At 44.0% G+C, this 17,622-nt stretch overlaps 1 protein-coding gene across 2 annotated transcripts in view; it reads left to right on the top strand.

The window, feature by feature from the left end:
• The first annotated feature begins 2,352 nt into the window (after window positions 1-2,352).
• Window positions 2,353-17,622, top strand: part of LOC140721960 (NACHT, LRR and PYD domains-containing protein 3-like) — a 54,771-nt gene continuing 39,501 nt past the window's right edge. The window contains exons 1-3 of one of the 2 annotated variants that reach the window (XM_073036785.1): window positions 2,353-2,511; window positions 6,963-7,129; window positions 16,164-16,279. In XM_073036785.1, the coding sequence (XP_072892886.1) occupies window positions 16,177-16,279 (103 nt within the window). In that variant the 5' untranslated portion in view covers window positions 2,353-2,511; window positions 6,963-7,129; window positions 16,164-16,176. The remainder of the gene's footprint in view (window positions 2,512-6,962; window positions 7,130-16,163; window positions 16,280-17,622) is intronic. The other variant, XM_073036786.1, reaches the window with a different exon arrangement.

The raw sequence follows: 17,622 nt of genomic DNA, 5'->3' as shown, positions 1-17,622 counted from the left end.
GCTCATTTGTGGAAATGTCTGAGCCCACGTTGGTGGCGAGCAGAGGGATTTACCACATTGGGGGCAAACACCGGCAGACTGTTGACCTGCAAGTGAGGCCAATGGTCCGGGCAAAGTGACAATTATTAGGGATTTGTTGAGACTGTACCTGGAATATGGTGTAAAATCCCGCTCCCAATACTAACACGGGTTGTACAGACCAAAGAACAAACTGCTGGAGGAACTCAGTGGGTCGGGCAGCATCTGTGGAGGGAAATGGATCGTCAACATTTCGGGCCGAGACCCTCCCTCTGGACTGAGAGTGGACGGAAATAGAGAAAAGAGGTGAGGGGTGAGGATGGGGCAAGAGCTGGGGAGTGAGAGGTGGATCCAGGAAGGAGGAAGTGGGAAGGTGGAAACAGTTACAGGGGTAGGAGTTGAGTGGTTGGGACATCACGGGGCTGCAGAAGATGGAAATTAATTCCATAGAGGATTGATAAAGAGTTTAGAGAGTATTTGTTATAGAGAGTGCAATGAAAATCAGAATCAGAATCAGAATCAGAATCAGACTTTAATCGCCAAGTACCTATGCACATACAAGGAATTTACTTCCAGCAGATGTTGTCTCTCTGCTCATAACAATAATAATGATAAATATAAATGAAAATATAGATTATACATACAGGTAGTGCAATCCAAGTAATAGTTAGCCGACAGTTAACCGGCAGTTAACTGTTCAGCAAAGTGACCGCAGTAGGGAAAAAACTTCGAGGGTGAATTTCTGTAAATCCCCACCACAGAGGGCGGTGAAGACTCAGTGATCGTCCTCACATAAAACAGAGGCCGGCAGATGTGTGGAGACGGGAGGGTTCGAGAAAATGAGGATCATGTCAACGAGCAGCTGCCATCTTGTTGATGGTTAGAGGGGTTGAATGGCCACCTCCCGCTGTTTCTCACTTGATGTTTCAGTGTTCCTGTCCAATGAGGCCGGAGGGATGTGAATAGCAATTAGTAACATAGAAACATAGGAAAACTACAACTCAATGCAGGCCATTCGGCCACAATGTTGAGCCGAACATGTCCGTACCATAGAAATTACCTGGGCTTACATATAGCACTCTATTCTTCTAAGCTCCACGTACCTATCCAAGAGTCTCTTAAAAGACCCTATCATATCCACCTTCACCAGCATTGCTGGCAGCCCATTCCACGCGCTCACCACCCTCTGCATTAAAAACAGACCCCTGACATCTCCTCTGTACCTGATCCCCAGCATCTTAAACCTGTGCCCTCTCATGTTAGCCATTTCAGCCCTGGGAAAAAGCTTCTGACGATCCACATGATCAATGCCTCTCATCATCTTATACACCTCTATCAGGTCACCTCTCATCCTCCGTCACTGGAAGGGAAGGCCGAATTCACTCAACCTATTCTCATAAGGCTTGCTCCCCAAACCAGGCAACATCCTCGTAAATCTCCTCTGCACTCTTTCTATAGTTTCCATATCCTTCATGTAGTGTGGCGACCAGAACTGAGCACAGTACTCCAAGTGGGGTCTGACCAGGGTCCTATTTAGCTGCAACATTACCTCTCGGCTCCTAAATTCAGTTCCACAATTAATGAAGTCCAATACACTGTACACCTTCTTAACCGCAGAGACAACCTGCGCAGCTGCTCTGAGTGTCCAATGGACTCGGACCCCAAGATCCCTCTGATCCTCAACACTGCCAAGAGTCTTACCATTAATGCTGTATTCTGTCACCATATTTGACCTACCAAAATAAACCACCTCACACTAATATGGGTTGAAGTCCGTCTGCCACTTCTCAGCCGAGTTTTGCATCCTATCAATGTCCCGCTGTAATCACTGACAGCCCTCCACACTATCGACAACACCCCAACCTTTGTGTCATCAGCAAACTTACTAACCCATCCCTCCATCTCCTCATCAGGGTCATTTATAAAAATCACGAAGAGTAAGGGTCTCAGAACAGATCCCTGAGGCACCGAATTAGTGTTCTTAAGCATAAAATGATTTGAATGAAACCTGCACAATTCCTGTTTTTGTCTGACTTCTGTGTTGGACCGGATGGGAACTGAACCCGTAACTCTGTGACCCGGGTGTAATGGGATGGGACGGGGAAGATAGGTAAGGAAAGTTAAAAATGTAGCTGGTGTAAATATGGTATAATGTGGGAAATGTGGCGGGGAGTCGGGCAGCGTGTGATGGGCGAGGAGCTGAGTCACCGTGTCACGTAGGAGACCCTCCACATGTCAAGCGATCCCGTTTTGCCGCAGCTCTGCAGCATCTGCAGGTTTGTTACCGAGGCCCCGCCCACAGTTCAGATGACGCAAAATTCATATTGCGCATGGTCAGTCTTGGATGGGCCGTGGCTTTCGTTCTTTGTCAAAGCGGGTCGGCGGTGGGATAGGGATCAGGATCGGGAGGGGGAGGGGAGTGGTCCTCGCCCCTTGGGGCGGGGAGCCGGGAGCGGATTATTCTTGCGGAGCGACACCAACTATTTCCCTTCGGTGAGTATTGAAGCCGGTTCCGAGCGGGGAGGTCTGACATTGAGCAGGGAGTCCCGTTAGCTTTCCCGAACTCAAACAAGAGAAAATCTGCAGATGCTGGAAATCCGAGCAACGCGCACAAAATGCTGGAGGAACTCAGCAGTCCGGGTAACAGCTAGGAAAAGAGTACGGTCAACGTTACCGGCCGCAATCCTTCGGCAGGACTGGAGAATAAAAGATGGTGGGTGGGGGGCGGAGAGAAACACAAAGTGATCGGTGAAACTTGAAGGGGGAGGGGATGAACTTTCCCGAATTGGCGGCCTCGCCTCGCTTCCTTCACAGAATCTGCCAGGGTCGGTCCGGGTTGTGAGACCTTCACACCGAACCGTCTGAGATGAGCCGCCGCTCAGCCCCTGTTGTTCTGGTCCTATTAGCAGGATGACCTAAAACATATGTCTACATTGTTACTGACAGAGAATTGTATAATTTGTGTTCCGTGTGTTATCTGAATGTACTTGCCTGTGATGCTGCTACAAGTCAGTGTTTCTCTGTCCCTCCACCTTCCCGTACTTGCTCATTTGGTAATAAATTCAGCAGGAACTGAAAAATCCCCGTGAGATTTGATCAGTGATGATCAGCTCGGAGGGTGGAATGTAAGGAGAGAGTACGCTGTGAAACACAAGACCCTGAAGTGTTGATGATCAGAGGTATACGCTTCACTTAACTCAGAGAGATTTCTTTAGCCAGAGTATGGCAAATATGTGGAACTAGCAGAGGCAGCGGTGGAGGCCATTTTGGGGGTATTTAAAACGGAGATTTATAGATTGTTGATTGGTTACGGTGAGAAGGCTGGCGTGTGGGGCTGAGGAGGGAAAAAAGGGTCAGACATGATTTAATTCCGGAGCGGACTCGGTGGGCCAAACAGTCTAATTATTCTCGTATGTTTTAGAGAATTGGTTTGTTGTCGGGGAGACCCACCCACCGGTCACGTGATCCCGGTCTCCGCTCTCATTTTACCGCAGAGCTACCGCGTTGCGATTTTTCCCGAGGGCCCCCTCCCCCCGCTCCCTCTATTGACTTGAGATTCATATTGCGCATGCTCACGGTCTGCGGAATGGCAGTGATTTTTGGCCGGCTGAGTTCATTCACCATTTAGCGCCGGTACGGATTTTCAGCAGCGGCATATTTTCTCGTGTTGGGGGAATTGGATGTTGCCCAATGAGTCCCATTAACTTCCCGAACTGGTGGCTTTGCCTCGCTTCCTGGAACTCCTCCAAATGTTGTTTACTTCAGATAAGCCGTTCTTGATCCTGATGATACGTGCTTGATGACTGTCGTATCTTCTCCCAAATTGGGGTGGGTGAGAAAGGGGGACGTGCCAGGTTCTGGGGATCTTTGATTTTACCGAGGGAGTGGGAACTCCAGAAAGAGTTCACGTAGGGGAGACTGGTTTCTGTGATGAGCTGATCTGTGTCCGTAACTCTGTAGTTCCTTGCAGCCACGGGTAAAGCATTAGCCATACCAAGGCGTGAAGTATCCGGATTGGAAACTTTTATGGTGCATTGATAGAATTTGGTGATTGGCAAAGCTTATATGACAAAGTTCTTGCGGTTCGTTCTAGCATTGTCGTTTTGGTGTCGTTTATACAGTAGTATTGTGTCGAGCATTTGGTCCGTAATGACAGACGAGGGAGCTGCTTAATCTCAATAACGGTTTTATTGTGATAAACGCAAAACAGACTGAGCACCGTGACCCGGAGAGTGAACCCAACCAGTCTCCAACAGATGGGGGAGGTGACCGTCACACCCACCGGTTACAGTTAGTCTGACCCACAAACAACACGAGCAAATTAATATGTAACCCAGGTTAAAATGTAACAGTAAGTGAACCGGAAATTCACATCATAATCTCGCAAAAGCATTTTAGCACAAGAACAATAAACAGTAACACACGCAAAATGCTGGTGGAACATTTCGTCCTTCTCCCACCTGTCCTGATGAAGGGTCTCGGCCCGAAAAGTCGACAGTGCTTCTCCCTATAGATGCTGCCTGGCCTGCTGTGTTCCACCAGCATTTTGTGTGTGTTGTTGTTTGAATTTCCAGCATCTGCAGATCTCCTCGTGTTTGAACAATAAACAGTGCTGGTCATTAGGAATGCAGGGGTGGGCTATCGACCACGACTCCACCCACCCCCCAGTGCAGCACAGTATTTATCATTAACTTGGTATCCATGTACTGCTCGAGACCCATCAGTGATCGTCCTTGATCCCTTCTCCCACCTAGTTCCATCTGTTCATTCCCCACCCATCTTGTTCAACCTCTGTCCGGCCTGTATTCCATCACCTGAATGATATATACAAACCATCTTGTTCAAACTCTGTCCAGACTGTACCCCACCAATGATTAGATATCAACAATATTTCTGCTCCATTGTTTTCATTGTGAAGTGTTTTGCCTCACAGAGTTATTTCTGTAATCGGTGTTTGTTACCTGGAACTGCCAGAGGATTTATTAAATGCAGCATGAGTAAGGGTAAAGACAGTAATTACAAGTTTAGTTTCAACATTGCAAAATGGCCACTATTTTAATATTTCAGATAAGGAAGTTTGCTCTATTTAAAGTTGAATTTTGAAAATAAAGTTAAAATTTGAAGTTATTTTCTTTTTTGGTCATTTTTGGAGAGCCACTTTTTCTATTGCCAGAATAACAGGCCACAGGATCAGCATGGAGTGGTAAGCATTTTTTTCATTCTCAGCTCACTGCCCCTCAGTGAGAGTGAGTGGCTTCGGGAGCAGGTGGAACACATTGATAGTGGAGTGGGGAGGATGTGGTGAGCATTGACTGTATTATCCCTGTGTTGGAATGAGGGCAAAACTGATGAATGTGGGCATTACATTTGTGCAACTTTGTTCAGGCTGTTCCAAACAACTTGTAATCAGTCAATAGTTGTGCAGCATTTAAAGTAAAAAGAGAAAATATTGGAAATGTTCAGCAGGTCAGGCAACATCAGTTCTGATCCTGTGTCTTCCACAGTTTCTCTTTCCACACCTCCATTCGAATATACTGAGTTTCCAGCATTTAACTTCAATTTGAAATGAAAAGCCTGTTATTCCTGTTAGCCTACAGGAAATGTGATGGCCAATTGTGCTGGGAAAAATCTTATTTAACAATCGGATAATAAAAAGTGTTCAGTTTAGCTGCTGGAGACAATGTGAAATGTATCCATGCCTGCTGGTGACACACACCCAGGTTTTCCAGCCCAATATCTGGTCAGTCAGAGGATTATCAGGTTCCCATTCTACCATAGGTTGATGCAGGAGTGTTAGTTTTTGAACTCTGAATGGCTGACACACTGCAGCCTGTTACTGGCAACAAGGGAGTCCTGGGAAATTTGGTGCTTGGCCTATTATCCTGGGATGTAGACTCCGGGCTTATGGAACTGTCAGTTTTTGGGATTTGACCAGGTCTGTACTTCTGTAGATGGGGCTGAATGTTCCTCCTTCCACAGTGAATCAGAAGCCTCGGGTCGCTGGACATTGGTTGTGGGGAAATCCCTGATGTGGGGATGATGTGTGAGGATTCTGGGGTCAATAAGTGGCACATTCAGCTGTGAGACTGGATGTGGGATCAAGATGCTTTGATTTATGAGGTGTTGTGCGAGTATTTCTGGTCTGGGATCAGATATTTGTTTCTGGAGTTACTTTGCAAGCAATGACTGCTAATCTGAGTTCCCATTACTGTCCCTCACATGGAGAGGAGGTCATTAATGTTTGCAGCAGTAGAATTGGACCCAGGGGTTCAGTGTTTAAACCGTTATTGGAAATTCCCCCTCACAGTCATGTGTCTGTTAGTCAATGGTTCTAGGCCTGTGCTCAATGGAGATCAGAAGGATGGTGGGGGCGGGGGGGGGGGTGGCTGCGGAATCTATGGTTAAGTAAACTTACCAGATGCTGAAAAGCTTGGATACAGTGGATGTTTCCATTAGATGGAGACTCTGGGATCTGAGAGCACAGTGTCAGAATAAAGAAGCTTCCCTTTAAAATTGAGATGAGAAAAAAATTCTTTGGACAAAGGGTGGTTGATCTGTGGAATTTATTGCCACAGAGGCTGGTTGAGACTGCTACTTGGGTATATTTATGGCAGAAATTAATATAGTTGTGATTGCTATGCTGCTCCAGGGTTACAGGAGGAAGGCAGGAATATAGTGTTGGAATAAATCTCAGCCATGGTTGAGTGGTGGAGCAGACTCGATGGATCGAATCACCTAATTCTGTTCCTGTGTCTTATGTCTTACCATGACTGAATGATGACTCCTTCTTAACCCATATCGTTTTTGTGACGTGTGAGGGACAATAAAAGATTGTTCACTGAGATCATTATATTTGTCTTCAACATTTAAGTTTCAGTGAGTTTTGTTTTTTGGAACAATGAGCTTTGTATTGTTAACGAGCTTCATTATCTCCCTGGTTACAGTTAGACCTGCGTTGAGAGATTTATTGGAAAAGCCCACAACTGGAAGCAAACCACAACTGAAGACAAGAGACAGCAACAAGTGAACCAGCCCGAGGACTGAGAGCAGCAACTGGAGTTAAAACCTTCTGACTCAACAGTTCATAATGATTCAAACAGGAGAAATTTTGGTAAGTCTCATTTACTCAAACACAGGCCCTTTAGACATTACAGCTCTGTACAAAGGAAGGTAGGAAATAGTTGTCATGAGACTGAAATTGCCCAGATGTTCCATTTGTGCCTCTGTCAGATCCAGATGTGTTCATGTGCAATCAGCGCCCTAGCTCTTTAAAACCACTCACATTCCCGCTCAATTCAAGCTCTTGCATCTTCTGAAGAAGCTCTGGCTCAGTTCATATGTTCCCATGCTTGGCTGCGTTACATCATAATCATCTCACAATTTGTTGACAATTCCTCCCTTTATAAGATGCCCCAAGTGCCATAGTGATTGCAGAAATGTGGAATTACCATGAGCTATAGCAACATATCATTAATTCTTCTGGCTGTTGCAAGCTGCAGTGATGTAGAACATAGAACATCTGCAGCACATTACAGCCCTCAATGTTTTGCCGGCCATGTAACCTACTCTAGAAGCTGCGTAGAATTTCCCTACCGCATAGCCCTCTCTTTTTCTGAGCACCATGTACCTCTCTAAGCATTTCGTAAAAGACACTATCATATCCGCCACTACCACTTTCACTGGCAATGCATTCCATGCACCCACCACTCTCTGTGTCAAGACTTAGCTCTGACATCCCCCATGTGCCTACTTCCAAGCACCTTAAAGCAATGCCCCTTCATGTTAGCTATTTCAGCCCTGGGAAAAAGCCTCAGGCTATCCACATGATCCATGCTTCTCATCATCTTGAACACCTCGATTAAGTCACCTCTCATCCTCCGTCGCTTCAAGGAGAAAAGACCAAGTTCACTCAACCTATTCACATAAGGTATGCTCTCCAATCCAGGCTACATCCTTGTAGATCTCCTCTGCACTCTCTCCATAGCATCCACATCCTTCCTGTAATGAGGTGACCAGAGCAGAACACAGCAATCTCAATTGCGGTCTAACCAAGGTCTTGTATATCTGTAACATTACCTCACGGCTCTTGAATTCAGTTCCATTGTTGATGAATGCCAACACGCTATACACCTTCTGAACAACACTGTCAACCCGCACAACAGCTTTGAGTGGATCTCATACATCCTCCAGACTGCCTAGAGTTTTACCATTAATATTATATTCTGTCTTCAAATTGGACCTACCAAAATTAACCACTTCGCACTTAGCTGGGTTGGACCGTCTGCCACTTCTCAGCCCAATTCTGCCCTTGCCATCGAGTATAGCATTGTGCAAGCCTCTGCTGAAAACAAACCGTCTTGAAGCAACGTGTACCAACACCACAGATCCTTCAGTCCCCACCAGCAAATGGCAAGCAATAATTTATATTACATACACCAGGTCTTATCAAGTTATTTTTAACTAATTGAACTGTCAGAGTACCAGTGGACCTCTAATTAAGCGGAAAGTAGTTATGTTCCCATTTCCAACCTGTATAAAGGGGACGGGTTCTACCCAAGATGTACCCATGTCCTTGTAAGCATATATGCAGGAGTTGCTAGGCAGGGTTTAAATTGGCTGTTTGGGGGAGAGTGTGTGAGCCAGATTGTTAGGTCATATGATGGAGCAGTTGATATAAAGGGAAATGCAGTGTTCAGAGACACTGAAAGGATAGGCTCTGGACAAGGGGGCATAAAGAGTAACTTTAGAAAATGTTTCAGAACATAGAATTACAACTTTGTGGCCATTACAGAGAATTGACTGCGACAAGTGCAGGATTGGCTGTTAGATGCTCCAAGGTTTATTGGTTTCAAAAGGCATATAGGGAGGTGAAAGACTAGCAAGTGTGATTTACCAATTAGGGATGGTATCACAACTACAGAAACATCATGGAGGGACCATCTATACATTCAGTGTGGGTAATTATCAAAAACAGGAAGGGTGCCATCACTGTTGGAGAATTCTATGGGCCCTTCCAATGGCCACTGTGACAATAAGGAGCAGTAAAGTTTGCAGCTTTTGGAAAAGTGCAAATATAACTGGGTTGTTATCAATGGTGATTTCTGCTTTCCTAATATTGTTTCCCATTTACTTATTCCAGAACGCTGAATGTCCAGTAAGTATTCCTGACATATTATGTGGGTGGGAAACTGGAGGAGATGCCATACTGTACCTAGTAGTAGACAATAAAGGTGGTCAGTCAGGTGGCAGATGTCTTGGTGGTGGTCTTATTAGAGATGGTGGCCGCAACACCCCGGCTCTCATCTTGTGTACAGGTCCTTGCTGAGAAAGGAGTTGATTTCAGCCATAACCAACCTCTCAAAACACTTCATCACTGCAGATTGCTACTGGCTAACACTCATTAAGGCAGATCACCCAGCTTTTCTTGGGCACTGGTATGATTTTGCCCTTTCGAAGCAGGAGGGAGCTTCTGACTCTTGACAGTGAGGATTTGTAAATGTCGTCGAACACATCCACACACAAAGTCAGAGCCTGAGCAAGTACGCTCTCAGGATCTGTCGCCTGAATCTCAGTTTATCTAAAATCAATTCCATGGATAAAAGAAATGTAAAACAAAAAAAAACACAAGAAAAACCAAACACCAATGTGTTTGTACTGTTCTTCCTTGTAGGTAACTGCAAAACCTAAAACAGTTTTTTTCCACCATGCCAAGCTTTCACACATTTTTCAGAGAACCAAAGAAGAGAGCTAGCTGCTGGGTGGGGACCCCAACAAATTAACACATTGATGCAATGTCTTAAAAGAACAGCCTCTTAAAAACTGCTTCTGCACTCTGTTCTTCAAGGACGCGCACACAGACTCACACTCTCTTGTCTCTCAAACTCAATGTTGCCACATTTCACACATTTGAAGCATGCAAAATATTCACAATTTAAACCATTTCAGAAGTCCCTTGTTCCTAAGGGTTAAACAGTTTCCACAATACTGAATTATAATTTGAGAACATTGAAGAAACTCTGAGACTTCAAAACAAATAAATTTTGTAAGTTACTCATCATGCACAAGAAAACAATGTTACACAAGTTTAAATCATGAAATCCCAGTAGTAACCAAAATGCCAACACTTTTGGACATTTCTGTAAATCCAGTCTCTGCATTTTGGTAGGATTTAAGTTATATGAGCTATTTATTCCAGGCATAATGACCCATATTACCTCAGCAGACATGAGTGCTGTACTGCCTCTGACAGCTGCTTCCCTGATTGGGTCAAGGCACACTGCAGTGCTGTATTACTTCCCTTCTACAATCTCTGGTGGTTTTTGTTCTGACCTGCATTACATCACAGGAAATGCCGTGTATTTTCTGGAAGGGAATACGCATTAGCTGCCTCTGGAGTATTCCTAAAGTTAAAACCCTTACTTCCAAAGTGCCCATATCTCAGCATGTGTAGGGTCACTGGGAGCAGACAGTCCCAGCATCTTTCCAGATTCAGCATTGCTATGAGACATGAATGTTCTTCACCATCTATTTGTGGGCTCTGGCTCTGAATGATCTCGATCTAATGTTGATCCGAACACCCCATGAAGCACCATCCACAGTCTGCAAATGCAGTGGGGTGTTCTCCTTTCTCTGGTAACATTTATGTTGGTTGTCCATTGTGTCTCCATTGTTATTACCCATAACAGTCAGTCTAACATTCTTTAATTCCTCATTTATTCCCCTGGCTTGGCACTGTGCTTCTGGCAAAGCAGAGTGTTACGTACCTGTAATGGTTTAAATGACCCAGCAGCAATAGACCACACCTAGAGTCTGGTTTTGATGTTAAAACCACTATCTTCATTAGTATCTACTAAATATAGAAATTTAAACAAGAATGATCAAACGTTAACAGTGTTATGAGTATACATATGTGTAAATATAACTTCCAAACTATTGACGTTGGGGTGGGGGTGGGGGGTAGTAGCTTATCACAGGGAACTACCACACAGGCAAGGGTTAACATAGATAGATTCCACAAGGTTTCCGCAATCACACAATGTGATAGCCACTTATCGACGTGTTGGGTCGATGCTCAACCCACCCTTGTGGGCACTCAAATTCCAACCAGTGACCCCCTAGTCACTGGCTTCCTTCCATTGGCCGACTCCAACTGTGACTGGCTGTGTGTGAGTGAGTGTCCTTGCTTCAATCAAAACAAGCGGCAGAGTCCAATAGTTCCACCCCTCCCTCTCTCTCAGTAAGAATCAAACAGGAGCCGAGAAAGCCAGTGGCTAACGTCACTCAGGCGCTCTCTCTTAAAGATGACACTTCACAGCAAGATAAACCTAGAGGTTCATCACAAGACTGTGTGTTCAGATGCAAGAAGAATTAACCTCCTTTCCCTGTTCATTACCTTGTCTGTGTATTTCTCTCTAGTGACTAATTACTTGGAAAGACTCTCTAGAATCAGCCCCGAGCACATATGTCCTAATATCCTTCACAATATCCCTCAGCTGCTACACCCTGGCTCCTCCCTCTCTGATAGTAACTTCGGATGTAATTGTGTAGTCTTCAGCACTGAGGTCTTTTGACAGTATGTCAGCCAGTGGATCCTTGGGTAGAGACTCCTCGTCATAAATATATATTGTCATCTTATCTGCTAAATCATTCTAGTCTATATTTCCATATTCTACTACTTACCCTCTTTGAGATCCAAAAGCACATATCATTGGATGCAGTCCAAAATATATCTTTTAGCTCATTTAAATATTTGTCTTGTAAAGAGTAGCTAACCAAATAAGATTTGCGTCTGTGTACTGAGAAAGATGGGATGATCATATATACAGTATAATTATATGTGTACATATAGATATACTGTATATAAAGTATATATATGATGCAAGTATGGCACTGTATATACGTGCTTCAAATAATATTCAACCGCACCCCTCCCCCACCCCCCCCCCCACCCGCCAAACCTTTATTGACATAAGTTATTATTGCAACCAGGGATTTTAATCAATTTAGCTGAGGTTTTGTTTTTATTTTTATCTGTGAACCCCATCCTCACTCTCTTCAGTAGAGCCCAAAACTATAGGAAAACTGTAAAGCATGAACAAATTTATTTTTAAAAAGCTGAAATATCAGCGGATCAAAAGTATTCATCCCCCTTTCCTCGGTCCTTGGTTGAAACACCTCTCTCAACTATTACAGACAGTAGTATTTTGGGACAAGTCTCTATTAGCTTTGCACAACATGATGGAACAAGATGGTCTATTCCTCCTTGCAAAATTGCTCAAGCTGTGCCAGGTTAGTTGGGGACTGGCAGTGGACAGCATTCTTGGTTTTGCTAGAGATGGTTGATCAGATCACTGACTGGGCTACTCGGAGATGTCAATTTTCCTCAATTGAAGCCACCTCATGGCTGCTCTAACAGTGTGCTTTGGGTCATTGTCCTGCTGAAAGACAAACTTCCTCCCCACATTCAGCTTCCAGGCAGTGTCCTGGCTGACAATGGAAGTCAGGGACAGTATAAAAATAAAAGAGAAGTATAACATAGCAAAGATGAGCAGGAAGCCAGAGGACTGGGAATTTTTTAAAGAGCAACAGAAGATTACTAAAAAGGCAATATGGGGAGAAAAGATGAGCTACGAAGGTAAGCTAGCCAAGAATATAAAGGAGGATAGTAAAAGCTTCTTTAGGTATGTGAAAAGGAAAAAAAAATGTTAAGACCAAAGTTGGGCCCTTGAAGGCAGAAAGAGGTGAATTTATTATGGAGAATAAGGAAATAGCAGACGAGTTGAACAGGTACTTTGGATCTGTCTTCACTAGGGAGAACACAGACAATCTCCCAGAAGTAATAGTGGCCAGAGGACCTAGGTTAACAGAGGAACTGAAGGAAATTCACATTAGGCAGAGTATGATGTTGGGTAAACTGATGAGACAGAAGGCTGATAAATCCCCAGGGCCTGATGGTCTGCATCCCAGGGTACTTAAGGAGGTGGCTCTAGAAATCTTGGATGCATTGGTAATCATTTTCCAATGTTCTATAGATTCAGGATCAGTTCCTGAGGATTGGAGGATAGCTAATGTTATCCCACTTTTTAAGAAAGGAGGGAAAGAGAGAACAGAGATTTATAGACCAGTTAGCCTGATGTCAGTGGTGGGGAAGTTGCTGGAGTCAATTATAAAAGATGAAATAACGGCACATTTGGATAGCAGTAACAGGATCAGTCCGAGTCAGCATGGATTTACGAAGGGGAAGTCATGATTGACTAATCATATGGAATTTTTTGAGGATGTAACTATGAGAATCGACAAGGGAGAGCCAGTGGATGTAGTGTACCTGGACTTTCAGAAAGCCTTTGATAACGTCCCATATAGGAGATTAGTGGGCAAAATTTGAGTACATGGTATTGGGGGCAGAGTACTCGCATGGATAGAAAATTGGTTGGCAGGCAGGAAACAGAGTAGGGATTAATGGGTCCTTTTCAGAATGGCAGGTAGTGATTAATGGGGTACCGCAAGACTCGGTGCTGGGACCGCAGCAATTTACAACATACATTAATGATTTAGATGAAGGGATTAAAAGTAACATTAGGAAGTTTGCAGATGACACAAAGCTGGGTGGTAGTGTGAAATATGAGAAGGATGTTAGGAGAATGCAGGGTGATGGACAGGTTGGGTGAGTGGGTAGATGCATTGCAGCTGCAGTTTAATATGGATGAATGTGAGGTTATCCATTTTGGTGGCAAGAACAGGAAGGCAGATTACTGTCTGAATGGTGTCAAGTTAGGAAAAGGGGAAGTTCACGAAGATCTAGGTGTCCTTGTTCATCAGTCACTGAAAGTAAGCATGTGGGTACAGCAGGCAGTGAAGAAAGCTAATGGCATGTTGACCTTCATAACAAGGGGAGTTGAGTATAGGAGCAAAGAGGTCCTTCTGCAGTTGTACAGGACCCTGGTGAGACCACAGCTGGAGTATTGTGTTCAGTTTTGTTCTACAAATTTGAGGAAGGACATTCTTGCTATTGAGGGTAGTTGCCCTACTCAATATTGCTATCTAGTAGGTTTGTTTGTTTATTTTTTTTTATCCAGAATCTCTGTATTTATCAGCATTCATCTTCACATCAATCCTGACCAGATGGCCAGTCCTGTTGAAGAAAAGCATCCCTGTAGTTTGATACTACAGCCAGCATTCTTTACAGTAGGGATGGTGTTAACTGGCTGATGCAGAGCATTAGATTTACATGCATATGCTGCTTAGTGTTGAGGCCAACATTTTTAATTATGTCTCATCCAATCAGAAGACGTACGTGTAATTCTTTACAATATCTCTTAAGTGATGCTGCGCAAAGTCATTACGGGCCAGGGCATGCTTTTTTAAGAAGTCAAATCCACATAATTGGGCCTTTGAACAATAGCGCAGGACACTTATTTGGGACATAAAGTGCAAAATTGAAAAAATAACCAAGATTTCCTTTGATTATTTGGACAGGACACTGTTGCTGAGAGTTGATATTGGACCATTGGAAAATGATGCTGGTGAGGTAGTGATGGAGGACAAAGAAATGGCAGATGAACATTTTGGGTACTTTGCATCTACCTTTACTGTTGAAGACACTAGCAATGTGCCAGAGGTCTGTGAGCATTAGGGAGCAGGAGGGAGTGCCATTGCTATTACAAAGGCATTCTTTAAGAAGGAAAGAAAGGGAATTATATGCCAGTTAGCCTAACCTCAGTGGTTGGGAAAGTGTTGGAGTCTATTATTAAGGATGAGGTTTCAAGGTACTTGGAGACTAATGATAACCTTAGTCAAAGTCAGTGTGGTTTCTGTGAAGGGGCATCTTGCCTGAAAAATCTGTTAAGAGTTCTTCGAGGAAGTAACAAGCAGGGTGAACAAAGGAGAGGCAGTGGATGTCATTCACTTGAATTTTTAGAAGGCGTTTGATAAAGTGCCGCACGTGAAGCTGCCTAACAAGGTAAAATCCTGTGGCATTACAGGAAAGATATTGGCATGGATAGTGGAATGACTGACTAGCAGGAAGCAGGGAGAAGAAATAAAAGGGGCCTTTTCTGGTTGGGTGGCAGTGACTAGTGGTGTTCCTCAGGGGTCAGTATTGGAACTGCTATTTTTCACATTGTTTGTCAATGACTTATAGAGTGGAATTGATGGGTTTTGGAAAAGTCTTTTGATGACATGAAGATAGGTGGAGGGGTAGGCACTGCTGAGGAAGTAATGCGATTGCAGCGTGACAGACAAATTGGAAGAATGGGCAGATGGAATACAGTGTTGGGAAATGTATAATAATGGATTTTGGTTAGAGGAAAAATAGGGCTGATGATTATCTAAATGATAATAATTCAATCTTCAGGAGTGCAGAGGGACGTCAGAGTCCTTGTGCAGGACTCCCCGGAGATTAGTTTACAGCTTGAGCCTGTGGTAAAGAAGGCAAATGCATTTTTGCCATTTACTTCTAAGGGAAAAGAACGTAAAGACAGGGAGGTCATGCTGAACCTTTATAAGTCACAAGTCAGGCCGCACTAGTATTGCCAACAGCTTTCGGCCCCATATCTCGGTACAGATGTGTTCCCATTGGAGAGAGTCCAGAGGACATTAACGAGATGATTCCGGGAATTAAATGTTTACCATATGAGGAGTGTTTGGCAGCTTTGAGCCTGTACTCCCTGGAATGTAGAAAAATGTGGGGAGATCGAATTGAAACTTACCAAATGTTGAAAGGACCTGATTGGGTAGATGTACTTCCTATGTTGGGGGTATCCAGAACTAGAGGGCACAGCCTCAAAATTGAGGGTGGCTGTTTAGAAAAGGGGTTAGGGTGATTTTATCTTTTTTTTTAGTCAGAGTGTAGTAGTCTTGTGAAATGCTCTTTCACAGACTGTGGTGGAGACAATGTCCATGAGTATATCTAAAGCAGAAGTTGATTTTTTCCTGATCAGTTAGGGAATCCAACTATATGGTGAGAAAGTAGGTGAATGGTGTTGAATGTGATCTGGGATCAGCTATGATGGAACGGAGGAGCAGGCACGATGTGCTGAATGGCTTATTTCTGTCCCATGTCTTAAAATCTTATAGTCTAAATATCTCTACCGGCTTCTGTGGTGTGTTGCATTGCTCCTTAACCTGGATTTTCATTTTGAGGGTAGCAAAACAACTGAAATGGAAAGAAAATCCAGTAAAACTCAGCCTGAAAACTTGTCGCAAGAGGAAGTTGATCTTGCCACAAAATCGAAGCCATCTGGGAACTTCGAATGTGGAGCAGGTCAGTTGACTGCAAATCGTTTCAAATTAAACATTGAGTGTCAAGCAAGTATTTCTTAAGAACTGATACTAATTCTGAAATTGATGAAAACACAACATACTGTGTGAACATATTTCTCAAATAGCAGACATGTTTCAGTATTCTGTGGGACCTTTTTAGAAAATGTAGCTGTTGAAATAGATGAGTGGGAACCAGTAGACATGGCATCGAATTTATTTCTCCCTCTCTCCCTTCCTTTACGGCACGTCCCAGCAAGTCCGTGCCACCGAATATACATCAATGACTAATTAAAACTACTAGCACAAGCATCTTTGTAATGTGGGAGCAAACCAAAAATGTGTGGTCACAGAGAGAAACATATAAATTCCTTAGACAACAGCGAGATTTGAACACAGGTCACTGTGGCTGTAGAGCATTATGCTAACCGCAATGACACCATACCGCCCTAAACTAAATTCCTAACCAATTCAACCTTAACTCTAACGTGAGTCTTCAGATCCAGGCAATATCGTTGTAAATTTTCTCTGTACTCTTTCAATCATATTGATACCTTTCCTGTCACTGGGTGACCAGAACAGCACACACTGCTTCAAATTAGGCCTCACCAATTTCTTTATTCACTTCAATATAACAAGCCAAATCTTCTACTCAATACTTTGAGCTATGAAGCCCAATGTGCCAGAATCTCTGGTTTGACACTGTCTACCTGCTATACCATTTCTGAAGAAGTATCCCAGATACCCCTATCCTACCACACTCACAGTGCCCTGTTGTTCACTGTGTAATTATTACCCCCAGTTGCTCTTCCAAAGCGCACATTTCAAAGCTCAATTAAAACCCATGTGCCATTTTACAGTCTATTTCCTGGTAAATCCCTCCTGTACCCTGTCCAGATCAGTTGCATCCTCCCCAAATGTAGGCAAGTTGAATTGCATGAACTCTCCCGACGGTGGCATAATTATCAGCGTGTGAATTGTTTGACCTGAAAGAGGTGAGGTCCTGGGACCATGGCAGCACATGGTTGAGGAGGGTACGTGTCTCGAAGGATGGGGCAATATGTGAAACGGTGAAGGCAGGGTGCCTGGAATGAAACATCATGAGACCCTGCAAGTGTGTGGGGCCTGCCAATGAGACATTAGGCAGCTTGTGTAGGATGATGTCCTGGGAGATGAGATTATCAAATTAGACTCAGAAGGGCTAATGGACGGTGGGTAAAAGGACTGTGAGAGGGAGGCAGACTACCCTTGGATTATCATACTGCAGAGATGTTGATACAGCAGCCTGTTTTTCAGGCAGCGCTGCAAATGAAATCCCCTGCAGTACAGGCTGCTACCAGTTATCAT

The sequence above is a fragment of the Hemitrygon akajei genome, unplaced genomic scaffold (genome assembly GCF_048418815.1).
Source record: "Hemitrygon akajei unplaced genomic scaffold, sHemAka1.3 Scf000066, whole genome shotgun sequence".
In the NCBI taxonomy this organism is placed as follows: domain Eukaryota; kingdom Metazoa; phylum Chordata; class Chondrichthyes; order Myliobatiformes; family Dasyatidae; genus Hemitrygon; species Hemitrygon akajei.
This window is presented reverse-complemented; position numbering and strand designations above follow the sequence as displayed.